Source organism: Tachypleus tridentatus, chromosome 4 (genome assembly GCF_004210375.1).
Source record: "Tachypleus tridentatus isolate NWPU-2018 chromosome 4, ASM421037v1, whole genome shotgun sequence".
Classification (NCBI taxonomy): domain Eukaryota; kingdom Metazoa; phylum Arthropoda; class Merostomata; order Xiphosura; family Limulidae; genus Tachypleus; species Tachypleus tridentatus.
Window position 1 is genome coordinate 69881658 of NC_134828.1, and position 25210 is coordinate 69906867.

At 31.9% G+C, this 25210-nt stretch overlaps 1 protein-coding gene across 1 annotated transcript in view; it reads right to left on the minus strand.

The window, feature by feature from the left end:
* LOC143249384 (LON peptidase N-terminal domain and RING finger protein 3) overlaps window positions 1-16073 on the minus strand; it is a 35366-nt gene extending 19293 nt beyond the window's left edge. The window contains exons 1-5 of the mRNA XM_076499145.1: window positions 15262-16073; window positions 5435-5553; window positions 2958-3080; window positions 1213-1401; window positions 115-202 (exon numbers count right to left, since the gene is read on the minus strand). Coding sequence (XP_076355260.1) covers window positions 115-202; window positions 1213-1401; window positions 2958-3080; window positions 5435-5553; window positions 15262-15703 — 961 coding nt within the window. The 5' untranslated portion in view covers window positions 15704-16073. The remainder of the gene's footprint in view (window positions 1-114; window positions 203-1212; window positions 1402-2957; window positions 3081-5434; window positions 5554-15261) is intronic.
* Window positions 16074-25210: the final 9137 nt, after the last annotated feature.

Consider the following 25210-nt stretch of genomic DNA (forward strand, 5'->3'; position numbering starts at 1 on the left):
TACTTTAAGCTTATAAACATCAAAATCTGATTTTAAATCTCTATTTCTAAACTTCTTTTCTCAGTAAGTGCTTGTGTACTTTATTTGATTATGAAAAAAAAAAATAATACTCACTTTTCACTTTCTGTGCTTCCACAAAGAGTCTGTCAAGCACTTTATGGAAGCAATTGTAATCCCAGTCTCCTGTTCTATAGCTTTCAGTCTGTGTCCATTAAAAAAATTTTTGTGTTCAAAAGAACAGTCAACTGTCAGTTTCTGCCAGTTGTTCAGCATATACTTATTATACTGATAAATCAAATTTTATAATTTGTCTTATATATTTCCACTCTGCTGTGAAATAACATGAAGACATAGAACATAAGTATTGTATATGATTAGATGAAAAATATCCTAAGTATAAAGTACAAAAAGAAACTGGAAAAGAGCAGATGTGCAAAGACGGTATGGAGAGTAGCACATAAATATATGGAAAAATAAGTAGGTCTAAAAGCAGGATAAATGAAGGTGAACAAAGCAATACTGGTTAGAGATACAAGAATGATACATATGTAGAAAAAGAACCACAAGAGAGAAAAAGATAAAACAAAACACACTAAAAAACTAGATTACTTTCACAAAGAACTTTACAGTACAGTGAATACAAGATAAAGACTCAAATTTAACAGCTCACATAGAAACCTCAAATTAAGGGAGAAAATTAATTTAAAACAGTTTTTTTCCTTAAAGAAAGGACCAACTAGTCACTGTAAGGTTTAGGTGTGAAAATAAATTTAAAGGATACAAGCACTGAATAAATGAAGATAAACTACATGATTTATATCAAGAAAATAAGTATACAATGCAACATTTAATAGCAGAATGTAAAGGGTAGACAAGGTTTAAATATAAACCAGGAATAAGAGGGGGTACTAACGAAAATTCTGGATGAAGATAAAGGGAATTTAGAAAACTTAAGACATCTGCAGAAAATGTTAAAGTCTACAAGTTAAAAAAAAACAAAAAACAACTAACAGTGATTGTATTGTTAATATTTTAGTTACTTATATATGACAATGAAAAAGTTAAAGCAATAAATTCATAAAGATTAATTTGAATTTACCATTTTCACACTTGAAAAGACGAGCAAAATAAAAAATAAAGATTGTGTTCTACAAATGAATTTTGCAAAAAAAAAAAAAAAAGAGGCAACTATACAAGCACAGTTCAACATACCTGGTAAAAGCTTTCTTCATCACTGTCACTGGTGTGATATAGACTATCACTGCTGGCAATACTGTAAATGCTTCCATCACTCCCTCCTAAAAAATTTTGTCCTGGAAAGCTTGCTGAAGAACTGCAGCTTGATTCTGAGTCTCCATGTTTTAATGACGAATTAAGTGGAATCACACTTTTTTGAATTATCTATATTTTATGGAATATTAGACACAAATTTTAAAAAATCACAAATCTAATAGAAGTGGATAACAACAGAAGAAATTAGCATTTCAAAATCTCCCGCTCTCTAACAACCCACGAATACATGCGACAAAAACACATTTTACGTGATAGGTACTAAAATATGCACATATCTATCTGATATCATAAGTGTTTTTGTATTATAGTTGGGTTTGTTTTTTTTAACAAATTCAAGCTTCTCATGGTTGACATTTTTAGTTTAGAAGGAATGTCTTTTGCTTCTCAAAGAAATGAAGTTAACATTTTTCCACAGGTCATGCCATAGAAAATAACAGATTAAAAATTCAATTTTAGAGTAAATGATCATATAGTGACATTAGTTAAAAGTAAAAGCATTTTTTAAGTAATCAGATAGTAAAAAATTTAAAGCCAATAAAAATAACATCACCAACAGCAGATAAATATTTGTTAAAAAAAGTAATCAAAGGAGGAACTTTCAACTAAACCATCATTTCCATGTACATAAAAATTACATATCAATTTTATTATGACCCATGACTGTAATAAAACTACACTGTATTTCATAACTATTACAAACATTTATGAAACAAATGTGTAGCTAAATACAATTAATAAGCACTTCAATCATCACTATCAAAGAGTTTAGCTTCACATCTTACAAAAGAGATAACTTGTAAGAGAAAGTTGAATATTCTTTACTTAAAACTTTGGTATAAGAATGTCAAAGGTGTTGACACAAACTTAATTTAAGACTAATAGAAAGATCCTACTCCTGGTCAAAACTGATGAATTTGAGCAACCTTTTAATAAAATTATTTATGTTATCAAATTTAAAAAACTAATAAATCAGTTACACAAAGCTTTACCAGAGATAAATTACACTTTATAAGGAAAGATTTTCCTATACTTAATTAAATTATTAAATAACATATACCAAAAGGACAACCTCTTAGAGAAGAGAGTATCCAGTGTTCTCCAAAGGAGTGAACAAAATTGAAAAGAAGAATTTAGGACAGTAAGGTGTTTTAAAACCATACACTAAATCAGTCTGAACAATGTTTTAAAACCATACACTCAGTCAGTCTGAACAATGTTTTCATCCACAGAATGAAATTATAATTCCAAAAAATGATACACTGACCCCAAAAGCCATTACAATGAAACTGGACATCCAGAGTCTTTTTAGGGCTGTCTTCCTTATAGTAAAGCAAGTTATAATGTGCAACTATTCAATGTTGCAAGTTCATTTTAATATCATAGGTATAATTTATATCTAATGAAAGAAATATTGATTGAAACAGTTTTTAAGTTGTGAAAACGTTTGCTGGTAAGCACAACTTATAATCAATCATATCTGTCATAAAAAAATAATATTAGCTTTGTCATAATTTCAACTACTATGTTGTTCATTCAGTCTCTTAGGGTTTTTTGAAAAGTGAGGAGTAAGGGTATTTGAGCTACATCATATCCTAGGGTAGTTTAGAAGAAATTAATCTCCTACAATGTTCTGTTAATTTTCAGTTTTAAGAAATTGAACTTACTTCTGTAACTTCTTGTTTGATAATTGCTACAGAGGAATCCAGTACTAAACACTGTAGATAAGCCACTGCTGCCTCTTCATACCGCCCTAGGCTGGCAAGTGCAGCTCCCTTACGAAAGTAGCCCTAAAACAATATAATGTGTATTTATAAGATAATCAAATTGGTTTACAAATGCAAGGTTCAATTATACTAAGATAAACAATATCAAGAAACGCACAAGCAGCATACTTTACATATTATACAACTAATAAAAAATGACATAACATTTTAACCACTTCCTCTTTGCAATAATGTTAAAAAACTACAAATTGCTATAGTTACAAGATCATGTTTCCTCAATTAATATCATTTAACATTTTAAAAATTTAAGATAATAGTTCTTACATTCAATTTTACTTATAATTTTTAGACATCCAGTGTTATGCTTTTGATATTAGCAATTGGTTTTCATGTATTATAATTTATCCTGGATGAGTTTCAAATTCATTATATTACATATTATAATTTCAAATACCTGGAAATTTGAATCTGAAATTAGAAGCTGTATACTTGAATATTGAAGAAATCTGTGGATCCTTTTCTTGCTTGGGAATCAGTTTACTTATGGCAAATGGAGCTTGACCATTTGAACTAGATCCCTTACATCAATGATTGTCAATCACCAAGAAGTTGCCAGTAGAACAATTATTCACAAGATCCCTATCAAATCTAAAATATGTTGTCCTCTGAACAAGTGTCTATCATTTGTTTTTGGCTTAATTTCTTAGCCTGAGCTTGAGTCACAGCACATGCAAGAAACATTGAGGTTTTTCTCAGCATCATCATTCTTAGGAGAAACAGTGATTAGCTTGCTATCCAACTTTTTTGGCTTCTGTACAGGATTGTTCAACAGTGAGATGGTTACTTTCTCTTCCACCTTCAATATGGACTTGTTTGACCTCATGATGTATACTTTCTATTTCAGCTTTGATAAAAGCATGTTCAATCTCAATTTGTTTGGGTTTTAGCTGAATTTCTAACTTATCTTTATGACTCAACTCTGATTGGCTAGTGGAAACACTAGAGTGTTCCTCTAATGCTTCCTCAGACAACAAATCATTGGCAACTAGTACTTCAATAATATGCATTTTTAGTTCATGAATTCTTAACATCTAATTCTAAAACTCTGGCAACATTGAGCAATTCACTTTTTTTATATTATTCTAGTTGTTTGAGGGAGAGTTTCAAGAGATTCTTGATAATCAGACATGATTGAATCTTGTTGGCACTGATAAACATATACTGAATTAAGATTTGAATTTTGTTCCTGGTTGAAATCCCAGAAAAGCCCCCAGTTTATAATATTATCTATATAATTTATCCCAGATGAGCCTCTGAATTATTATCTTAAATATTACAATTTAAAATAGGCAGAAATTTTAATTTAGCAGTTAATTGAATGTTGCCATGTATCAATTTTATGACATTTGCCAACAAGATTCACACATAATTTTCTTTCTTAACACAAATATACAAACAGTAATACAATTTAAAATAACAGTTGTTATAAATAGTTATTACAAATAATGACATGTGTATACATAAACCTGCAAACACTGCTGAATCTTACATCTCATCTGGAACTTAATATTTGATCAACACATGATGAGTGAATTATTGTGAGTTTATATGAGAACAGTAGTTAGCCATCCCTTCACACAGGTTTTTTCTAATGAAAACATCCAAAGTATTCATCAAAAATACTAACATTTGAAGTTAATTTACCGAAGTTAAACGGTTTACAATCTTCTAAATATGTAAATGTTCCTGGTCAAATATCTGTAGTTTCCTGATAGATAAGCATTAATCACCATTATAACTTTAGGTTTTATAGTATACAAACTGCAGCAAACAATATTAAAACTGTCTCCTTTCACTGCACTAGTTACACCTTATAAACTTCAGAGGAAATTTTCTAGACATTTTAGCTAAGGCAACAATAGTCACATTTTACATACACACATCCTACATAGTTGATTCTTACAATCATGAATCTTCTATAAATTTAGAGAACAGGCAGGACTTTTGCAATACACACTTAACAATACAAGTTAAATGCATTTCTAAATATATATTTTATTGAACATTAAGATTAAAATAAATATGCATTAATAAATCCATCACACGTGACATGGTCTTCCGCCCCACAAAGTGGCGAAGTTTTATAGCAGAATGAACTGAGATATACTAGACTTTAACGTATTCCATAAATAATGTAAATTGTTTAATCATTGAGTTTGTGCATGGTATCAAAAGTAAGTGTTAGAAACCAAACCCTGCAAGTAAAAAAATTATACTCCAGATCACTATATCAAACCTTAAATTTCATCACATTAAAAAATACAATTTCATCCTATAGCAGATATTTTTTGCATACAAACAGTAATAGATCAGTGTTTAATTACAAAATGTGATGAAAGACATTTAAAAACTCCTACTTTAGGCCATGTAGGACACAAGTGTGTTGCTAAGTCAGCAACATTTAGTGCTTCCTGTGTTTGTCCCAGTATCAACAAAGCATGAGATCTGTTGCTGGCTACCAGGTGATCATCTGGATCTGATGGAAGTAAACAACATTTATTTTAGATAAAAAAGCTAAAATACAACTTAAACTTCACTCACAACAACCACTGGTAACTGTCTTCTATAACTGTGTTTAAGGATGAATAATGTACATCAAAGAAAGTTAATGTTTTGTAATACTAATATAACAAAAAGTTTATTGAAAAATATTGAGGAATCTTCAAACACAATACTATATCACAAACAATGACAACAATCTTTTCAATAATTGAAAAATAAATACTGTAACAAAAAAAAAAATACACACAAAACTGCTATACATTTCAATGACCACTGGTCATCATTCTGAAGGGCATGCTAACCAGAAATTCATAATCATGTAAACACAAAGGAATGAGCCAATAGATATCATTCTGAAAATGTTTTACAGTTGGTAAATATGCAAGAGAGGTAGCCACTTAACATCAAAACTCATTACATTTTTGTAGCTTTTACAAATACAACAACCTTCAAAACGTCCTAATATTGTAAAGTTGGTAGAATGTTCAATAATTTCCAACTTCTTCCAATTACTATTATAGTCATTTAAAGAAAATGATCTATAATATAATCTATAGATGTTACATTTTTTTAAACTACTTTATTATGGTCATTAATGCATGTTTATCCTATAAAAGAGGATTAATAATCATCAGATTTAATTTTATACATTATGCCAATTTATGGCAGCCTTTATTTTTAAGTGTATAAGGTTCTTCATAATGAGGAACAACATTTATATGCAACTTGAATACTGACTTCCTAGAAATTAGTTAAATAAAGACTATCAGGATGAATCTGAGAATGGAAGGGTAAGAAAATATCTTATTGAAATAAGCAAAGTTATATGTGAAAATTGATAAGATTTTTTGTGCTGTATTCTTGAGACAATTGTATGAAGTATAAGCTTTGAAAAATGAATAATGAGCTTTAATTAAGACAGTTTTTAAGCAGAATAATGAACATTCCTTCAGTAGCAGTGCAGGCTGGCACTTAACAGAAGTTTAAGAAGGAAACTGACAATCTTCTGAAAAATCAAGGATGGGTTTAAATCTGTATGTTTCACATGGATGTTTTAAAAGGACCAAACAATCCCTTGATGAGGTAGCACATACATTACATATGTTATCAGGGTGAGTAGGGTTTGTTACAAAGTCTTAGTCTTGTCTATAATTTATTATCTATGTTATTAACATTGTTTTATTTACGTACTTCACAATTTACAGTTCTTTTTCAAGTTCTTAAGTTTCATCAACTGAATAGAAGCTGGCAAGAGAAGTAAAAAATACTGTTAATATTTGTCTGTCTATTCTGTTATTATTAATTTATGTTACTTTGCATGTAATGTTTTTCATAAAAAATGAAGACAACATGTAGCACTCAATACTTATCCTTTAATTAGTAATTAACTTTTAGCAGAAATGCTTTGAAATTCTGATTTTTTTATTTTTTTTTAGCACACAAGACTTATAATGCTTACTGATAGTTTGCCAGATTTTGTGAAGATACAATTTCAAGAGAATGGTATTACAGTTTCACGATATACTCATATCACTGTATTACCACACCTTTATATGTTACATTAATAAAGATATTCTAAACACAGTAATGAAAAGTCTACAGTTGAATTAATCAAGCAACAAATATAGTACTATATTACACTTAAGAAAACATCAACTATGAGTTTTTACAGGCTTGAACAGTAAACTCCAATGATATATTAAAAACTAATTGGAACTATAAGCTTTATCTATTTATAGAGTTCAAATTTTGTCACATAGTCTCCATACAAATTGTATAAATTCCACATCCAATACCTCTGCAAGAGAAACAGATTTTAGTAACAGTAAATTTCAGGAAATTAGGTGATACTAGCCAAAATAATAAAATACAAACTTACAGTGAAACTAAGATAACCTTAACATCATTAATAGATATAAAATTAATTTAATTAACATAAATTTCACAGATAATTCAATCAGCATATGATAAACATGAATAAAACTACAAAATCTATACAAAACCATTTTATGTAATTAAAAATCATAGCTACCACTTTTAGTTTCTCTGAACTGACACACATCAGTCAGTGCAGCAAAACCTTTTTTTTAATCAACTTTATAAGCCTTAAACTTGCAAATGTAGACTTAAGATTTACTTTGCAATGTTAATATAATTTTTCTTTTGTTTTATTGTACAAACCTAACACTTAAGTTTCAAATTACATATTTAGTGGTACTCTGCCAAATAAGAAATACTATATTTACACCTTAAAATGACCCATGTTGAAAATAAGGTTAAAAACGGTTAAAAAAAATAAGTTTATAGTGGTGAACTGTAAGCATTTAATAATACAATCCTCAGCATATTTATAAAACACTTGTTACCCTGCCCATAAGATCAACAATAGTCTTGGAATGGCCATTTACAGAGGTTGTTTGGTGTGTTTTTTATCTCGTATTTTCGATTTTTAGTTATAAATTATAGGGCTAACAAAAATTGTTGTAAAACAATACATTTTACTTCAAAAAAAAAGTCAAAAAGTTGTATAATGAAGCCATTAAAACACTTTTAAGAGATATTCTAAATACGGGGTCAAATCTCATAAACTGAGAATTGGTAATCCAAAATCCACAAGAAACGTAAATTTGCGTACCAGAACATCTATGAACGCAACTGTCATATAAGGTACAAGCAAGGTCGTTTATATAACAGGTTGTTATAAGCACATCCAAGAGCTATGTTTAAGGCTCTTTCAAGTAATAACATCTGGCATATTATACGAGCAATGTACAAGTCACAATTTGTTAGACTGATAAGATAAAGTAATAACAAGTGTGCTTCAGCCTTTTCCTTAATTCTTATTCAAATAATAACAAAAACATTTAATGCTGATTGCTGTAACCTTTTCTTCTATTCAAGCTCTCACGAGGAAATTAAATTTCACTTCCATGCCACATACAAATACCAATATCAAATTATACACAGTAAGAAATTAATATCATTGTCGGCATGTTCCTGTAAAACGGCGATAAATCTGTTCACGGCTCAGGTAAAAACGGGTTTAGATAAAAGAAGGCTATATTAATTTATTTTTGTACATATGTGTATTATAAACACCCGTTTAACCAACTATTATGACTAATAAGTATATTCAATAACCAGCAGATTTTCTGTAAAAGTGCAAACTTACGATTGTCTTCGCATTTTTTAGTGAATAAGCAAAACACACACAAATCAAGTACGATTTCTTACAATTTAAATTATTTGATATTTAAAAATTTATTTTTGTTACTGTCATCAGGAAACAAATATTTTCTTCAAATAACTGTTTACAGTATGAATATTCAGAAACTATTCACAGTAATTTACGTAAAACTGTGTTGCTGGTATAAGTTAATTTCATTGTTGTCATTTGCACTCTATTTTCGAAAATTAAAGAAACCACACTTATAAAAAGGAATCTTCTGGAATTATTATTCATACAAAATTCAAAAGGCGCACTATTATATATAAAACAAATTTGCTTTCCATTTTTATGCCTACGTGAAAACTATAATATCCGAATATTCTATATTATGCCAAATTTGAAAATAAACAAAATTTTAATATAATGAAATATACAATAGTGTTCCATTATCCTTAAGTAATTCTACTATATACTCTGTACTCGAATTTATAAGTTTCCCTGGTAACTTTGTAATCCATATTCTAAAACTGTGCATTTTGTTTGTTCAGGAAAATCGCGGAAATCTGCACAACGGCTTACGAGTACCAACAGTCCCTAATATTGAGCCAACAGAACACCAGTCAACAGCACTCACCGCCCTCTACCTTTATTATTTCACCTCATACTGCTCTGAAAATTTGAGCGTAATTTTTAGACAGTGGGACGCAAATCTGTTTGTTTGTTTGTTTGTGAATTTCGCACAAAGCTACTCGAGGGCTATCTGTGCTAGCCGTCCCTAATTTAGCAGTGTAAGACTAGAGGGAAGGCAGCTAGTCATCACCACCCACCGCCAACTCTTGGGCTACTCTTTTACCAACGAATAGTGGGATTGACCGTCACATTATACACCCCCACGGCTGGGAGGGCGAGCATGTTTAGCGCGACGCGGGCACGAACCCGCGACCCTCGGATTACGAGTCGCACGCCTTACGCGCTAGGCCATGCCGGGCCAGGGACGCAAATCAAAACCCTCAGATTCGTAATGTGGCATGCTAACCACTAACTTTATATTACCATAATTTAAAACACGTTTCACTTTTTTCTCATTTTACACAATTATCCTGGCTCTGACAATTTATATTCCTCTAATATTACATCTTAACTGTGTTGCCCAATATTTCGTATTTTCTTTATCTAATAACACTTGCAAATCGTTTATGCAGATACTTTCACCAGTTTTTATTACTTGTCTAACCTCCGATATCACTAACACTTATATTTTTATGGACGCAATAAAGAGAACACCGAATACATTAAAAAAATTAAAAGAATCGATGAAATACTGCAGTAATAACATTACGCTACAAAATAATCAAACATCTATGAAATATTCTAAATTTAAAATTTCTGTATAGGTGTTTAACTCCGACGAAGTCGCTAATACCACTTCAATATTTTTCAAAATATTAGTTATACGACAAAACTCGAGCCTATGCTACGATCGTTAAAGTCCACAACTGAAAATTCCCAAAGTATAACACTCACGGCAAAATTAACTTCTATAGTTTGAAAAAGTTAATATAATAATACTCAATTTTACATGTTCTGGAAATGCGAGTGCACATCATTGTTTAAATGCGCAGATATAAGCACTCGATTTAAACATACTTTATTAGTAAAAGTAGAAGGACTATTTAATCCTCGAGCACCCATGTTGTTTTCCCAGTTCCACCAGAAAATTATTGTATCCGTGCTAGTTTAGAAATTTTGCACAATAACATTAATAACTTATCAAACTTAAAAAGGTCTAATGTTAGGTCGTAAGGTAACGCTATAAGTGTAATGATAGTATTAAATACGGTAACGTTAGCCCTAACTAAAGTAAAAGCAAAACGTACAAGTTAACTTTGTAGTTAATTTTATCTCTTATCGTATATACTATAGGTAAGAAGTACGAAAAAAAGTTTAACTAATGTTAGGCCTTGGTCAAGTGGACACTTAAATTTTGGTGTCGGCGATTAGAAGTCTTTTGCATTATTCAAAAAATTCTGTATATGAAAAAGTACTGTTGTACTAAAGATATTAATTTGACTGCAAAATATTTTCCAGGTAACTGCTAGTTTGTGTATGTGTGCATGCGTGTGTATGACCATAGCACAAACGAAAATATTATACAAATATACCAAAAAACTACAAATTAAATATTTAAAACTCTTGTTCTCTTTGTTATTTCTACCAGTTTGGCGACTTTACACTTCAAGATGTAATTTTACACAATCTATAACAAAACACTAAAAATCAAATACTTTTTTCAATTAAATATAAACATATCGAAATATGTAGACATAAAATACAATCCTTGTATATATTGAACAAATTAGAATATACTAAAAAATAAATTAGTTTAAATGTTTCAATATACTTTCACTTTTTTTTTTATCCTTTATCAAATTATTGAACAATAAAGAGGAATTAATTCATCCCAGGCTTAATACAGATTGTTTTATGGAAAATACTAAAGATGTTAATAAGTTTGTTGTGATTTTAAGTTCATAAATAAAGAGATTAAGTTTACCTTTGAAAGTAATAAGAGTGCTTTATCCTTTATAGCTATTCTGGAGTTTCACCAGAAAAGACTGAAACCGATATATTTTACAAACTTAACTCACTTCAATATGTAGAATTTTTAGTAATAACCTCAACACAAAATATTAAGTGTTACGGTAAATCTTGCAATATATTGCTACAGCTAAAACAGTTTTAGTTTAAATGTCACAATTCAGAAAATGTTTATTCTTAGGTTTGAAAATTGATAAGAATAAAGTGTTTTGATAAAAAAAAAACATTCAGATGGAAGGATTAATAAACCTTAGGAGAAAATTATACCATTGTGATTACTCATTTTCCAAATATACTTATTAATATTTCATTTGTTAAAACACAATCAAAACAAAATAAAAAAACTGAAAGATTTTTCAAAAAAAATTTATCAAGACAAGCAGAAAATTTATATAGATTAGTAAGTAAACATAAATATCCTTTTTCCCCCCCTAAAGAATATATTTTCAGTTGTGAAAGAAAGAATTAAACAATGTAATAAAATTTTTACTTTTCCTTGTTCCTGGACAGAAAGTGTTATTTCCCAATTGCTTATGCAAAAGACCTATTTTTCCTTCAAACTTTGCTTTTGTGACCTGAGAGCAAAAAATGAAAACATGATGGGAGACGATATTTGGGGGCTGATACATGAAAGTGATTTATATTAGTCGCATATCTCAAAAAACAACTCACAAACAGTTTTGTGTAACTTTAGTATAAATACATGTAAATCTTGATTCATATGTTGTTTTATTCAGACCTTACGTAAATGAAAATGCAAATTTACCCATTTTTACATAGAAAATTGGTTAATTTCTAAATTTCATTATTCAGGTCACAAAAGCAAAGTTTGAAGGGAATGGCCATTTTCTGTACTTTTACAACATAAGTAATTAAGAAATAACACATACTATCTAGGAACAAAATTTGTGTTACATAGTGTTATGTTTTATGTCATTCAGGTTATATTTTATTAAAAATTTATTTAATTACAATTCTAGAAGTGTAACATATCTTTTAGGTTTATGGATAAATTCACATAAATTTGATGTTAGAAGTAAAAAACACACAAATACACTATATGCCAGTAAACATTTCAATAAATTTATTTTGGTTAAATTTAAAATTCTAAATAACCCTTATTTTCAGATGTTCCCTCTTCTGGGTGTGTATTATAAAACATACAATATTAATTTTTTTCCAAAAGTACTTCCTGTTTTTTGACATTACTTTAAATACACAGAAGTAAATAACAGTAGTTGAGTAATGTGAGTTGGAATTGTGCAATATTAAAAACTGTTACTAGGAATCACAGAAAGAACAATAAAGAGATACATCTTGTATTAAGCTGTTAAATATCACAGAAATAAATTGCTTTTCCAATAATAACAGGAGAAAGCATGACTTAGATAAAGTTTCAATAAAAAAATTATAAAGGATTGGATGAGTATATTTTTTTATGAACTTGTGTAAAGCTTGTATTTATGCATTTGGAAACATGTATTTAATTCAGGTTATTTATATTTAGATGAAAAATGGTATTTGAACATTTTTATTACAGATTCTTTGTAAAATGTAATTCCAAACTAGAAGAAAATAATAAGGAGGAAAAAAAGGAAAGTTCAGTTATTGTAGTAATTTGGTACATTTATATATAGTAAGTTTTTAACATTGCATAATTCCAACTCACATAACCCAACTACTGTTATTTACTTCTGTGTACCTATACATCCATATGAGAAAATTTCAAAACTTATAAATTCATGGCAGTATCTGGTCATAATATAAATGTATTGAAGGAGACTACAACCTGAAAGTGCAATGGATTCATACAAGTTTTGAAATTTTCTCATATTATTGTTTGATAGTGCTGATCTTGATTGCCTGTTGATAATTATTATAAATAATAGTTTTGAAACTATTCCTTTTACTATACACACACACACAAGTAATAATATGCAGGTGCACATCCTCAGGGTCCACTTAGTATGGGTGCAAACTTTGAGGTTTCTAAAAAGATGCACACATGTGGGGATAAGTAACAATACCCAGGTGCACACTCTCACGGTCCACTTAGTACAATACGTGTGGAAAATTTCAGTTTTTTTATTCTTTCCTCTTGAAGTTATGGTAGTTGCACACACAGTGCCACAAATTACTTTTTTTATGACATACATACAACATTGCATTGATTATTGTTGTTGACGCATTAGACCATAAACGCAATCAAAGTACCTTCCTTCCCGTTTTTGTCATTTTAGTAGGAACATTTTTTGGGTATAATTATAGTTTTGAAATTTAACAACAGAAAATAAAAAAATAATCTTTACAGTAAATAATAAAAAACTGCCATATTGTATAAAGTATAACCATTTAGTTTTGTTTCAAAATGTTATGTCACATGATAATCCCTGATCTCAGCTAGTCTGATTATACAAATGTAACCTGACCTACTCCAACTATCTTTAAAAATAAAAATCAGAAACTAATAAGCATATGGTTTTATAACTTGTTGCCAAAATACACATAAATGATGCTACAAATAATCTGCAAACAATAAAATTATTTTCAAATTTAGTATTTTAAGAATTTTAGATACCATAAATTGGTACATTGATTGTTTTTACTTTTTTGAAAATTTCTGTTTGTAATTAAATTTACTATGCTTCTTTATGCTTTATATTGATACTAGGGCCCCAAATAGTTATGTTGTTACTCATTAAATTTTGCAACAATATGTTGTGTCTATGTGTATACATAACTTATCAGGTGCTCAAAGTAGTCCCTTAAGACAGGGACTACTTTGAACAACATTTACTGATTGTTCAGAAAAATCTGAAACTAAGGTTACTTTAAATAGGTAAAGGTCTTATGAAATACACATGTGCAATAAAAATACAGTTTTATAACTATAGTTGTAATACAAGTGTAGGAATATAAACACACATACAACTACACATATAAAATTCTAAACAAACACTATGCTAATAAACATTGCTAAAGTAACTGTCTATTAAACTGGGAATTTGATATCAAGCATGGATTGCAAGTGCTCCTCAGTTGCTGAGAGTTTAATGCACAGTCACAATTCAGTTCCAAGAAACATCAGACATTATGTTGTATCTTTCTATGGAACACTCAAAGTGTTGATTATTTGCTCTAAACCTTCACACTCCTCATCACATTTGTGGAACTACACAAATTTTAATGACACTTTCTGCCAGGACTGTAGAACTTTGATAGCAACTGGAATTGAATCTGATGAAGATGTTTCTCTTCCATTTTTCACCTGAAAGTTTACCAAGTAATACTGTCCACATTCTTCAGCATCATACTTAACCCCCGTCTCCTCACCATTCTCAATCTCTCTTCATAATAACCCCTATTTGATGTGAAACTGCACAGTTAAATTGTTTAACATAACATGATTGCATGTTGTATTTAATAATGATTAAGTCATTTAAGTATGCAAATACATAGTGAAATACTCTATTTTAACTATATTCTACAAGCATATACGAGTGTGCTTATGAAAATGATATTAACATATTTACAGTTTGAAAGTTAAGGTTGAAGGTGACAGCGGGATCAACTGAACATTACAATTAAAACCAACCTAATCTCAAGAAACACGTTAACTTTTCATAAACACGAAATGTACTTGTGTTTTAAAAAAATATATTTTCAAAGCTGTCCGGTTTACAATGATTAATACTTAAAACTATATAATAAAAGTTAAATCCATAACAATTAATACGTTGGACGTTACTTCAAATATAAGTTATAACAGTTGAAATTATTTCACATTTCTAATTAACTTAAAAAAAAATAGGAATATCATAAACCTACCTTTTAGAATCCATTATTACTGAACACAACTTGAACTCCATTATTATATGTTATGAATATAAAATTTTCGATAGAAGTAAAACTCACCTAATTCATAAGCTCGCGTATACTTTTCAAGGGCTAAATCCACTTTCCCAATGAGAAACAATTCGTTCCCGTCACATCTTAATTTTGCTGACTGCAACGCATTTGACCACCATTTTTCTACGAGTGTCGAAATAGTCACATTAATTTTAAGATTTGAAATGTGGTTAAAAGTGTTAGTTGCCCCACAAACATTACATGTAATAAGCACATTTTCTTTAATCAGACATTTTCTACAAAATGTGTGTCCACATGAGACAGTGACAGGTTCGAGAAAAATACCCTGACAGGCATTACATCCAGCCAGGTCCACGATCTTTGGCAATCTTAAACTAGGACGTCGACATGACCTTTCTTTGGCTATTTCAGTTAGAGATTCTATAATACTTTCCAACTGATCTGGTGTTGCTGGCCCACAACGACGTGGATGGGAATATACTTCCATAGTTTCCTATTATCTGCTACCTTAAGCGAGTTTAACACTATCCGATACGCCTAATGGTAATAGTACAAGCACTAATACTACTAGTGGTACTGGTATTGGTATTAGTAACACCTGGTACTGCAACTTGCAAGTCTGTTGTTCTTGTTGTAGACTCGTATTCTTTCAGTTTCATCGCTCTTTCGCACATGTCACTTGCTCAGCATAATCACAATTTGTAAAATATTTTGATCACCGTCACTGTTCATTACATTCATGCTATTAAATACAATCACCAGCTTCAATCAAATGCATCTTCACTGAAGACAAGCGTACTCAAAACATTTCACTCACTTCTCAAACCGCTACACATGAAGGCAAATACGTTTCAAGTCGCTTATGTAACACAACGTGTACGAGGCGAGTGTATAACAATCACGTGATCACAAAGTCGCGTGTCATTTGTTGTCACGTTTCTGACGTTCACATCCAGTTTATTGCCCTTCGCAGAAACGTTTTTGTTCATTCACTTAGTCTATTTTTTTCACTGTTTAAATATTAATACCGATTATTTCTAAAACAAGTTAAAGCCAAAAACATTTATTCCTAAACACATTCCTTTCCACATTAAGCTTATCTTCTTAATCAACTAAAAATTTAGTTAGTCAACAACATTTTATCTATTTATATTCATAAGTACAATATATAGTGCATAATAACAGCGTAGACGGAGGAATCTTGGGAAGGGGGGGGGCACGTCACGTCCCTCCCCTAAATTTAACTATCATAAAACATCGCTCTTTCAGTTTTGAATTCAATGGTCACGGTTAACTTTGCAAATAAAGTAACCCCACCACCACCACCACCAATTGTCAGTGCTCCTCCCAATCCAAATATGTTCCACTGTCTACGTATGTCAGTATTTCAAAATAATATAAAGACGACTAACATAAACAAAATTTTTAGTTACAGTAGCCCAAACCTTTATTCCTGTAATAATCAAATGTTTCAAAACGATTGAGTGGAACTCCTTAACACTGCATGCAGCGTGTTATTAGCCAAAGCACTACAAATACTCCACGTTGCTAAGACCTCAGCCCGAAATATTTTATCAGGCTAATCGTAGCACTTCAAGTGCTTTTTCATAGGAAGTAGCGTTGCTGTTTGTGAAGGCGACTGCTGTATAAAGACTTTCAAAAGATATACATACGATCGCTATTTAACAAAAGCTGGCAAAGAGAACGGTATCATTCTCGAATTTACTTACGTGTTTAATAAACATACTGAGTAGAACTTTCAATAGTTTCCTCATTTTAAATCATGATTATTCAGGTTTAACTTAATGGGTAAATTATGTGTTAATAACAAATACAGAGAATACAACTTTCATTCTATTTGCCATAAGACATAAGTATTAGGCCTATTATATATACATATTTATAAATATGATATGTTTTACCTGGTACCTTAGTGACGCCCCCACTGGCAGAGCGGTATGTCTGCGAACTCATGACACTAAAAACTGGCTTTCGATACCCGTGGTAGGTAGAGCACAGATGGTCCATTGTGTAGCTTTGTGCTTAATTCTAAACAAACAAACCTTGAAAATATTCAAGATTATTAAAGAATTTTGTTACGTGTTATAATTTATCTTGGACAAGCCCCCAAATTATTGTGTTACGTATTGTGTTTTCCAATAGCCTGAAATTTAGTTAAATTTTAATTTAGAAGTTAATTAAATGTATAGATGTATCAAATTTATAATGTTTGCAAACAAGATTGATACACAGTGTTCTTTCTTAACACAAATATATTTTAATATACAAACAATAATACAGTTTTAATAACGGTTGTTACAAATAATGATTTATGTACAAAAGTTTAACAAACTATATTGAGTCTTCTCTCTGATCTGGAACTGATTATTTTATCGACGGTTAACAATGAGCGAATTAATTCAGAGTTAATATGGCCCGGCATGGCCAGGTGGGTTAAGGCGTGCGACTCGTAATCTGAGGGTTGCGAGTTCGAATCCCCGTCGCACCAAACATGCTCGCCCTTTCAACCGTGGGGGCGTTAAATTGTTACGGTCAATCCCACCATTCGTTGGTAAAAGAGTAGCCCAAGAGTTGGCGGTGGGTGGTGATGACTAGCTTCCTTCCCTCTATTCTTACACTGCTAAATTAAAAACGGCTATCGCAGATAGACCTCGAGTAGCTTTGCGCGAAATTCAAAACAAACAAACAAATATTGAAAACCTTAGGAAATGTAGCGGTGTGGAAAAGTGCCCCCACTCCTTCAATTGCAGCAACAAACCTCCAACCAGTCCTGAATAATTTAGAGGAATACTGCCAGAAATATAGAATAAAAATAAATATTCCGAAAAACCCAAGTAATATTATTCAGCAGATTAAATAAACTGAAAAAATAGCCACCTAAGTTATACATGAATGGATCACTTTTGCAGGCTGCTACTTCTGTTAAATTTTTAGGATTAACTTATGATACCAAATTAACGTCGATACAGCATAAAAACAATATTCTGATTAGAATCTGGAAAAGAGCAAATTATGCAAGAAGTCTTTCAGGTAAAAATCAAGGAACGTCACCTGATAATATTATAAAAATCTACAAAACTTTCATTAGACCTATAATAGAATACGTACCTCTTGCCTGGATAAACATAACACAAAAACAATTACAGAAACTACAAAAAATACAAAATTCAATCTTAACTTCAGCCTATAAAGTACGACGTAGTACTTCATGCACAAGTATGCAAACACAGAGACAATATTTGAAAGACTCTTACATAATACACTAAACTATTCTAATAAGAATTGGCATAAAAATGATTTATTGTGTAATCTCGACAGATACTACGTACATGATGAACATAGTCCTAAGCACCTCTCTCCTATAAATATATATTTAAGAAATGATGACTAGCTGCCTTCCCTCTAGTCTTACACTGCTAAATTAGGGACTGCTAGCACAGATAGCCCTCGAGTAGCTTTGTGCGAAATTCCAAAAACAAAAACAAGAAATATAAATCAAGCTGGCCACCCTGCGCTAGACACATAAAACTAGTTTTATTTTATTTTATTTTTTATGCTTTTCATTTTATTGTTTTTTCCCTTTCTTTCCTTTCTTTTCTTTTACTTTTAATTATTATTATTTTAATTTTTCCGATAAATATATATAGAAAATGGGAAATATATATATATAAGTGGGAAAAAAACGAATAGAAATATAAAAAATGGAATAGAAGTAAAAAAAATGGATAAAGAAATAAAAAAGGGTAAATCAAGACAATACATGGGCATTGCCTTGAAAAGGGCCGGAGTACTGTGGGATACTTTGACCCAAAATCTACAACAATAACAAATTCTTACTAGTCGCCGACAGGAGAGCTAAGGGTGGTGGAAAAGGTCTTGTGCACCTGACCCTCCTGGGTATTCAAAAATTAAACATACCCAAATACCCACAAAGAAGAAGCGAAGCCTTAGGAATAAATTCGTATTTTTAGAAAGCAACATTGAACTGCGACTTGATTGTTTATTGTCCTGGAAAAAAAAAAATGTTTTAATGTAAGAACAAAAACGAATAACACGTTGTGGTGATAAACAAATGTTAGTTTTCATTTCATTTCAATTAGTCTCGCATCTGACTGACCTTTAGCTTCGCATCTGATTGACCTGCGTTCATAATTTAAATATGCATTTATTTTATTAACCTTGTGTTGAAAATAATACATTTAAAACAGTGTTTAAATGATCTATGTGATATTAGAATCTGAAATTTATTTTATTAAAAACAACTCAAAACAACAGTGAACAAGACTGCTAATTCTGTTTTTTTTTTTCCTTTCTTTTCTACAGAAAAATATAAAAAAACTAAATATTGCAACTTGCATTTGTTTTGGAATTTCGCACAAAGCTACTCGAGGGCTATCTGTGCTAGCCGTCCCTAATTTAGAAGTGTAATACTAGAGGGAAGGCAGCTAGCCATCACCACCCACCGCCAACTCTTGGGCTACTCTTTTACCAACGAATAGTGGGATTGACCGTCACATTATAACGCCCCACGGCTGGGAGGGCGAGCATTTTTGGCGCGACTCGGGCGCGAACCCGCAGATTACGAAGCGCACGCCTTAACGCGCTAGGCCATGCCAGGCCGCTGCAACTTGCAAGTGTATATAATATAGATTATGATTTCGGATCATTAAATTCTTGTTTTATTTGTTAGTTTCGTAGCTTTAAAGTAAATTTTAGGACAGAAGTTCAATAATCTTTAACAATATTGTTTACCAACAGTAATAATACTTAAAATATTTTTAAAAATGCTTCGTTACAAAACTAAAACTATTTCTCATGCAGAGATTTCAACATTATTTTAGGCCAAGATACGAAAAGTGTTGCATCAAGTTGTGTAGATGTAATTACAGTTTTTTTCCACGTGAGCTTTAGTATTATTAGAGGCTACTTATTTATATATGTATATTATCTCTCTTTTTTACGCTCTAAAATCAAGCATTATATAAGGGGATCGATATACTGGACTTCCCAGTGACTAGCGTGAATGTTTCAGTTCGTGCCACGAAGACCTGAGCACGCGTAGTTAATATTTATCAGACCGGTAATTTAGTACGGTGAACTCAGGAGGCGGAAAATTCCATTTTACTAGTTCTAAAACTTGTAAAAGTGTACGATTTTTTTGAATAAGATAAGCTATTCGAAATTGAACAAAGACTATATGACTGTTAAAGAAAAATATTATTTTGTCAATCTGTTAATTCGATTAGAACCATGTGAACTAATGATATTTCGGTACTTATATAACATGTTTACTTGGTATAGACGTAGCAACAGCTGCAACGCAGACATTGGTTGTTGTCTGAATAGCGTTCACGTGTGATGTTACATAACGCTCAATGGTAATGTTGTTTATGAGAAACATTTACACATGAAATTTAACTAAAGGAAAATAAACACTTATGAATGTTATACCTAATTTAGCACGAACGTCTTTTCAAATGCAAATTATCTCTATAGGTGAAAAATAATAAATAATTTTTATTTAGTTAAAAAAGTCAATTATATATAACAAACTAGACGTAATTACAACAGAAAAGCGAAACAACTCGATAACAATTACAATATGTAAAATAATAATTTAAATATCCTCACTGCCAACAATGTCGGTCGTAATAACAATACTATCAATCAACATTCGGTAAGTTTACGAGATTTAGGCCAGTCTAAATCCATGTATTGAACTAATTATGCAAAATAATCTTTATAAGTGTAACTTTTTTACAAATTACCTAGCGTATAGCCTATTAAAAATGATGGGTCAAGTACTACCCTACCCTATAGTAAACTCATAACTCAAATTTCGTAGCTAACAGAAATAAATAAATTTTGCGAATTCAAACTCTTCTTTTAATCACTTTTTACAGAAGTAACTGACGTTCCTTCAGGTGTAGCAATGGTAGAAAGATGGTGGTTAAGCTATAGGATTGTTTGCTTTTTTAAATTTGCACAAACCTATACGAGAGCTATCTTCATTACCCACCCTAATTTAGCAGTGTAAGACTAGAGGTTTGTTTTGAATTTCGCGCAAAGCTACACAAGGGCTATCTGCGCTAGCCGTCCCTAATGTAGTAGTGTAAGACTAGAAGGAAAGCAGATAGTCATCACCACCCACCACCAACTCTTGGGCTACTCTTTTACCAACGAATAGTGGAATTGACCGTTACATTATAACGCCCTCACGGCTGAAAGTTCAAGTATGTTTGATGTGACGTGGATTCGAACCCGCGACCCTACGATTACGAGCCGTGTGCCTTAAGTACTTGGCTATGCCTGGTCAACTTTCAACACATCAGTCTTCTAAAAACAACGATAAGAGTAGAGGCACTGAAATCAGTGTGATAATAACTCTCATTGGTACTTACGTAACTTGTTTGTCGTTGCTACCATATCTATCCCGCACACAGCCTAAACTGCTGAATACATTTCAAGGTTGTTCTCATACTCCTAACTATTTCACTTGGCAGAGGGAAGGCAACTAGTCATCACCCCCCAAACTCTTTGGTTTCTCTTTTACCAACAAATAATGAGAATATATAACGGCCCATTATAACGCCCTCACGGCTAAAAGGGTAAGCGGGTTTGGTGTGAGAGGGATTCGAACTCACAACCCTTAGGTTGCGATCACCTGGCCATCCTGGGCCGTATTTACACAAAGCTATATAAGGGCTATCTGCGCTAGCCGTCTGTAACGAGGAACTAATAAACTAGAGAGAAGGTAACTAGCAAACTACTCCTACTGCCATTTCTTATACTGTTCTAAACAAATAGTGAAATTTGACTGTCACTCTTATATCATCTGCGGACGCAGAGTGTGGACCGCAATGATGAGGCAACCGGACATGAACCATAGATTTCACGGTTCGGCAAATTAACAACTAGGCGACGCCAGCCCATTTATGGCGGAATAATGCCAGCTAAATATTGAAATGGCCCGGTATGGCCAGGGGATTAAGGCGCTCGGTTCGTAACCCGAGGGTCGCGGGTTCTATCCCGTCACAGCAAACATGTTCGCCGTCTCAGCCGTGGGGACATTATAATGGGACGGTCAATCCCACTATTCGTTGGTAAAAGAGTAGCCCAAGAGTTGATGGTGATGGTTAACTGCCTTCCCTCTAGTCTTACACTGCAAAATTAGGGACGGCTAGCGCAGATAGCCCTCGTGTAGCTTAGCGCGAAATTCAAAAACAAACAATACTGTTAATAAATAAACATTAATTTTAATTTAACCAGGAACGTTGAGCAAGTTCTTCATTGTTCATTCATTTTAATGGGCTTGTGCCAGTGGTATTATTGTAGCTTTGCGCGCGTTAATAAATAAACATTAATTTTAATTTAACCAGAGACGTTGAGCAAGTTCTTCATTGTTCATTCATTTTAATGGGCTTGTGCTAGTGGTATTAGTGTAGCTTTGCGCGAAATTTAAAAAAAAATAAAAAATTGTAATCTAGGTTAGGTTAACGTAAATCAATGCTTAGAGGTTTTATATCTGATAAAGTTCCTAGGCATACATTCCTTAAACAAAATAAAATAGCTCTAAAAATACTGTATCAGTTAGGAATGTTACATTATAAAATTACTGTAGTGTCAGCATTTTGGTTCTGAATGCATTGAAGCAGCTAAGAAGGTAATGTTGTAATAATCGCATCAGGTTTGCTTTGAAACACTTATATATAATATTTAAGTGTTTCGCCATTGTTTAGGAATTATACATGACTGAACAGGACGTACGTTGGATAGCCACTGTAATCAAATAGAGTCTGAGCAAAGAGCTAAGTATTCGGTTTCTTAGATTCAGTCGGTCCTATCAGTGTTAGATATACACGACTGTTTCATTTGAATTTGGTACAATAATTGTGATTTAGATAGTCGTTGGACATGACTCTTAAATCTAGTATTTTTGGTAGTGATGGTTTGTCGTAGATTTACTTACCTAACTGTTTAGGAATCATGAATCATTCGTTGTGTTGTTCAGTTGTTGTGAATTGATGTCGTGTGATTTGAATTTTCGCAATTTTTATCGTTGCTTTTGTGTGTATTCTCACATCATGACGCCTCATAGTTTGTGGAAAGTTCTAAGCCCTAGTAGAGCAATATATTTATTTATTTGTATGTTTCTACTTTAGCACAAAGCTACACAATGGACTATCTGTGCTCTGTCCACCACGGGAATCGAAACTCCGTTTCCAACACTGTAAGTCCGCAGGCATAATGCTCTGGCACTGATGGGACAATATATGTATATGCAACCAAATAAGCAAGTTAAGTTAGTGAAAGTAAAAGTGAAGTTAAACTGCGTGTTAGTTTAATCATAACGAGCCATTTCTAAAGTAAGTTTCACAACTTGCATTGTTATAACAGAAATAAAGAATAATTTTTCTCATCAAAAGATGTTCTAAAGTAATTGAACTAGTCTGCGTAAACTATGATGAAAAGGTGACAATTACTTAAAACTCTGGATACAATATGGTAACCAACAGTTATAGTAGTTATTTTAAAGTAAGTATCACAGCCTTGTATTGTAATAACAAAGATAGAGGAGTATGTCAATGTATGTTCTAAAGTAATTGAATCTGCTTGCGTGGATTTTGACGAAAAAAGATAATTATTTAAAGTTCTGGATACAATTTTGGTAGAAAGAGAAAGATCAAAAGAAGAGAAGGAGGGACTGGAAATAGAGAGAGAGAATAAAATCATAGTTTTAGAAATAGAGATAATCTACACATAAAGAGAATAAGAGCACAAATTGAGATTTCCAAGCTCATGCAACAGAAAAATGACAATTGTGTCAGAAGCAACTGACCCAACCAGTTCAAATTTGATGAACAGAAAGACTACTTGGATGTTGTTGTTGTTTTTTGCGAGGTGTGAAAGATTTACTAAAAGTCAGAACTGGGACAAGGGTAACAGGGCAGTTTGTTTCAGCCCACTTCTCACAGACAAAAACTTACAAGTGTATTAAGGCATGATATCAAAAGATGTCATGGACTATGACGAGTGAAAAGTGGTCTTGCTGAAATGTTATGAACTTTCCAAAGAAGGTTTTCATTGGAAGTTCAGAGAAATCAAACTTGTCACGTCAATTTATGGCATATATGCCATGATACTCCACAAGATGGATTTTTATGGCTAAATGTGAAAATAGTTTTGAAGGACTGGCAGGCGAGTAATAAGTGAACAGTTTCTGATTACGTGCTCAATTGACATGTCACTGTTTATTAGGGAGAGAGTATCAAAAGATTTGGACCAGATGATCAAGCTGGTAGAACAGTATAGGGAAGCCCATGGATTGAATATAACTGACGTGTTCAAGAATAATGAGTAAAAGTCAAAACCAGAGGAGTCTGATCAAAATCAGGATATTGCTAAAATGACAAGAAGTCAACAGACGGAATGAGGAAAAGATGGTATGCTTGTTATAAAATAAGGTACGTTACGAGTAAATACTGGTTTGTCACCAACAAACAACAGTAGAAATCTCAACAGGAAGCAAAGCGATGCTACATTTGTTGTACAATTGGACACACTGTGAGAAAGTGCAAGTATTTCATCACCAAGCAGCAGCAGAAATCTCAAAAGAAAGCAGTTAGAGTTACATATAAAGGTGACATTAGCAAGAAACAAAAGAGAAGTGACTGTTATTAAGGATTCTGCTGCCAGAAGAAACAGAATCAAGAATACTTGCCAGATTCACCAACAGAAGGGAGTGCTGTCACCATGATTAGACAATTCATGACTGATAGCAAATGATCAACAGTGTCAGTACTCAATGAAGCATGTGACAAGCATTGAGATATTCCAACACATGACAGTATGTGAAGGCTATGTTGGGGACAAGAAATTAAAGGTACTATGAGACACTGGGTCCAACAATGAAAACCAGACTAGTTCTTGATGATCCAATGGTGGGTAAGGTACAGTTATGTATGTTGATTGA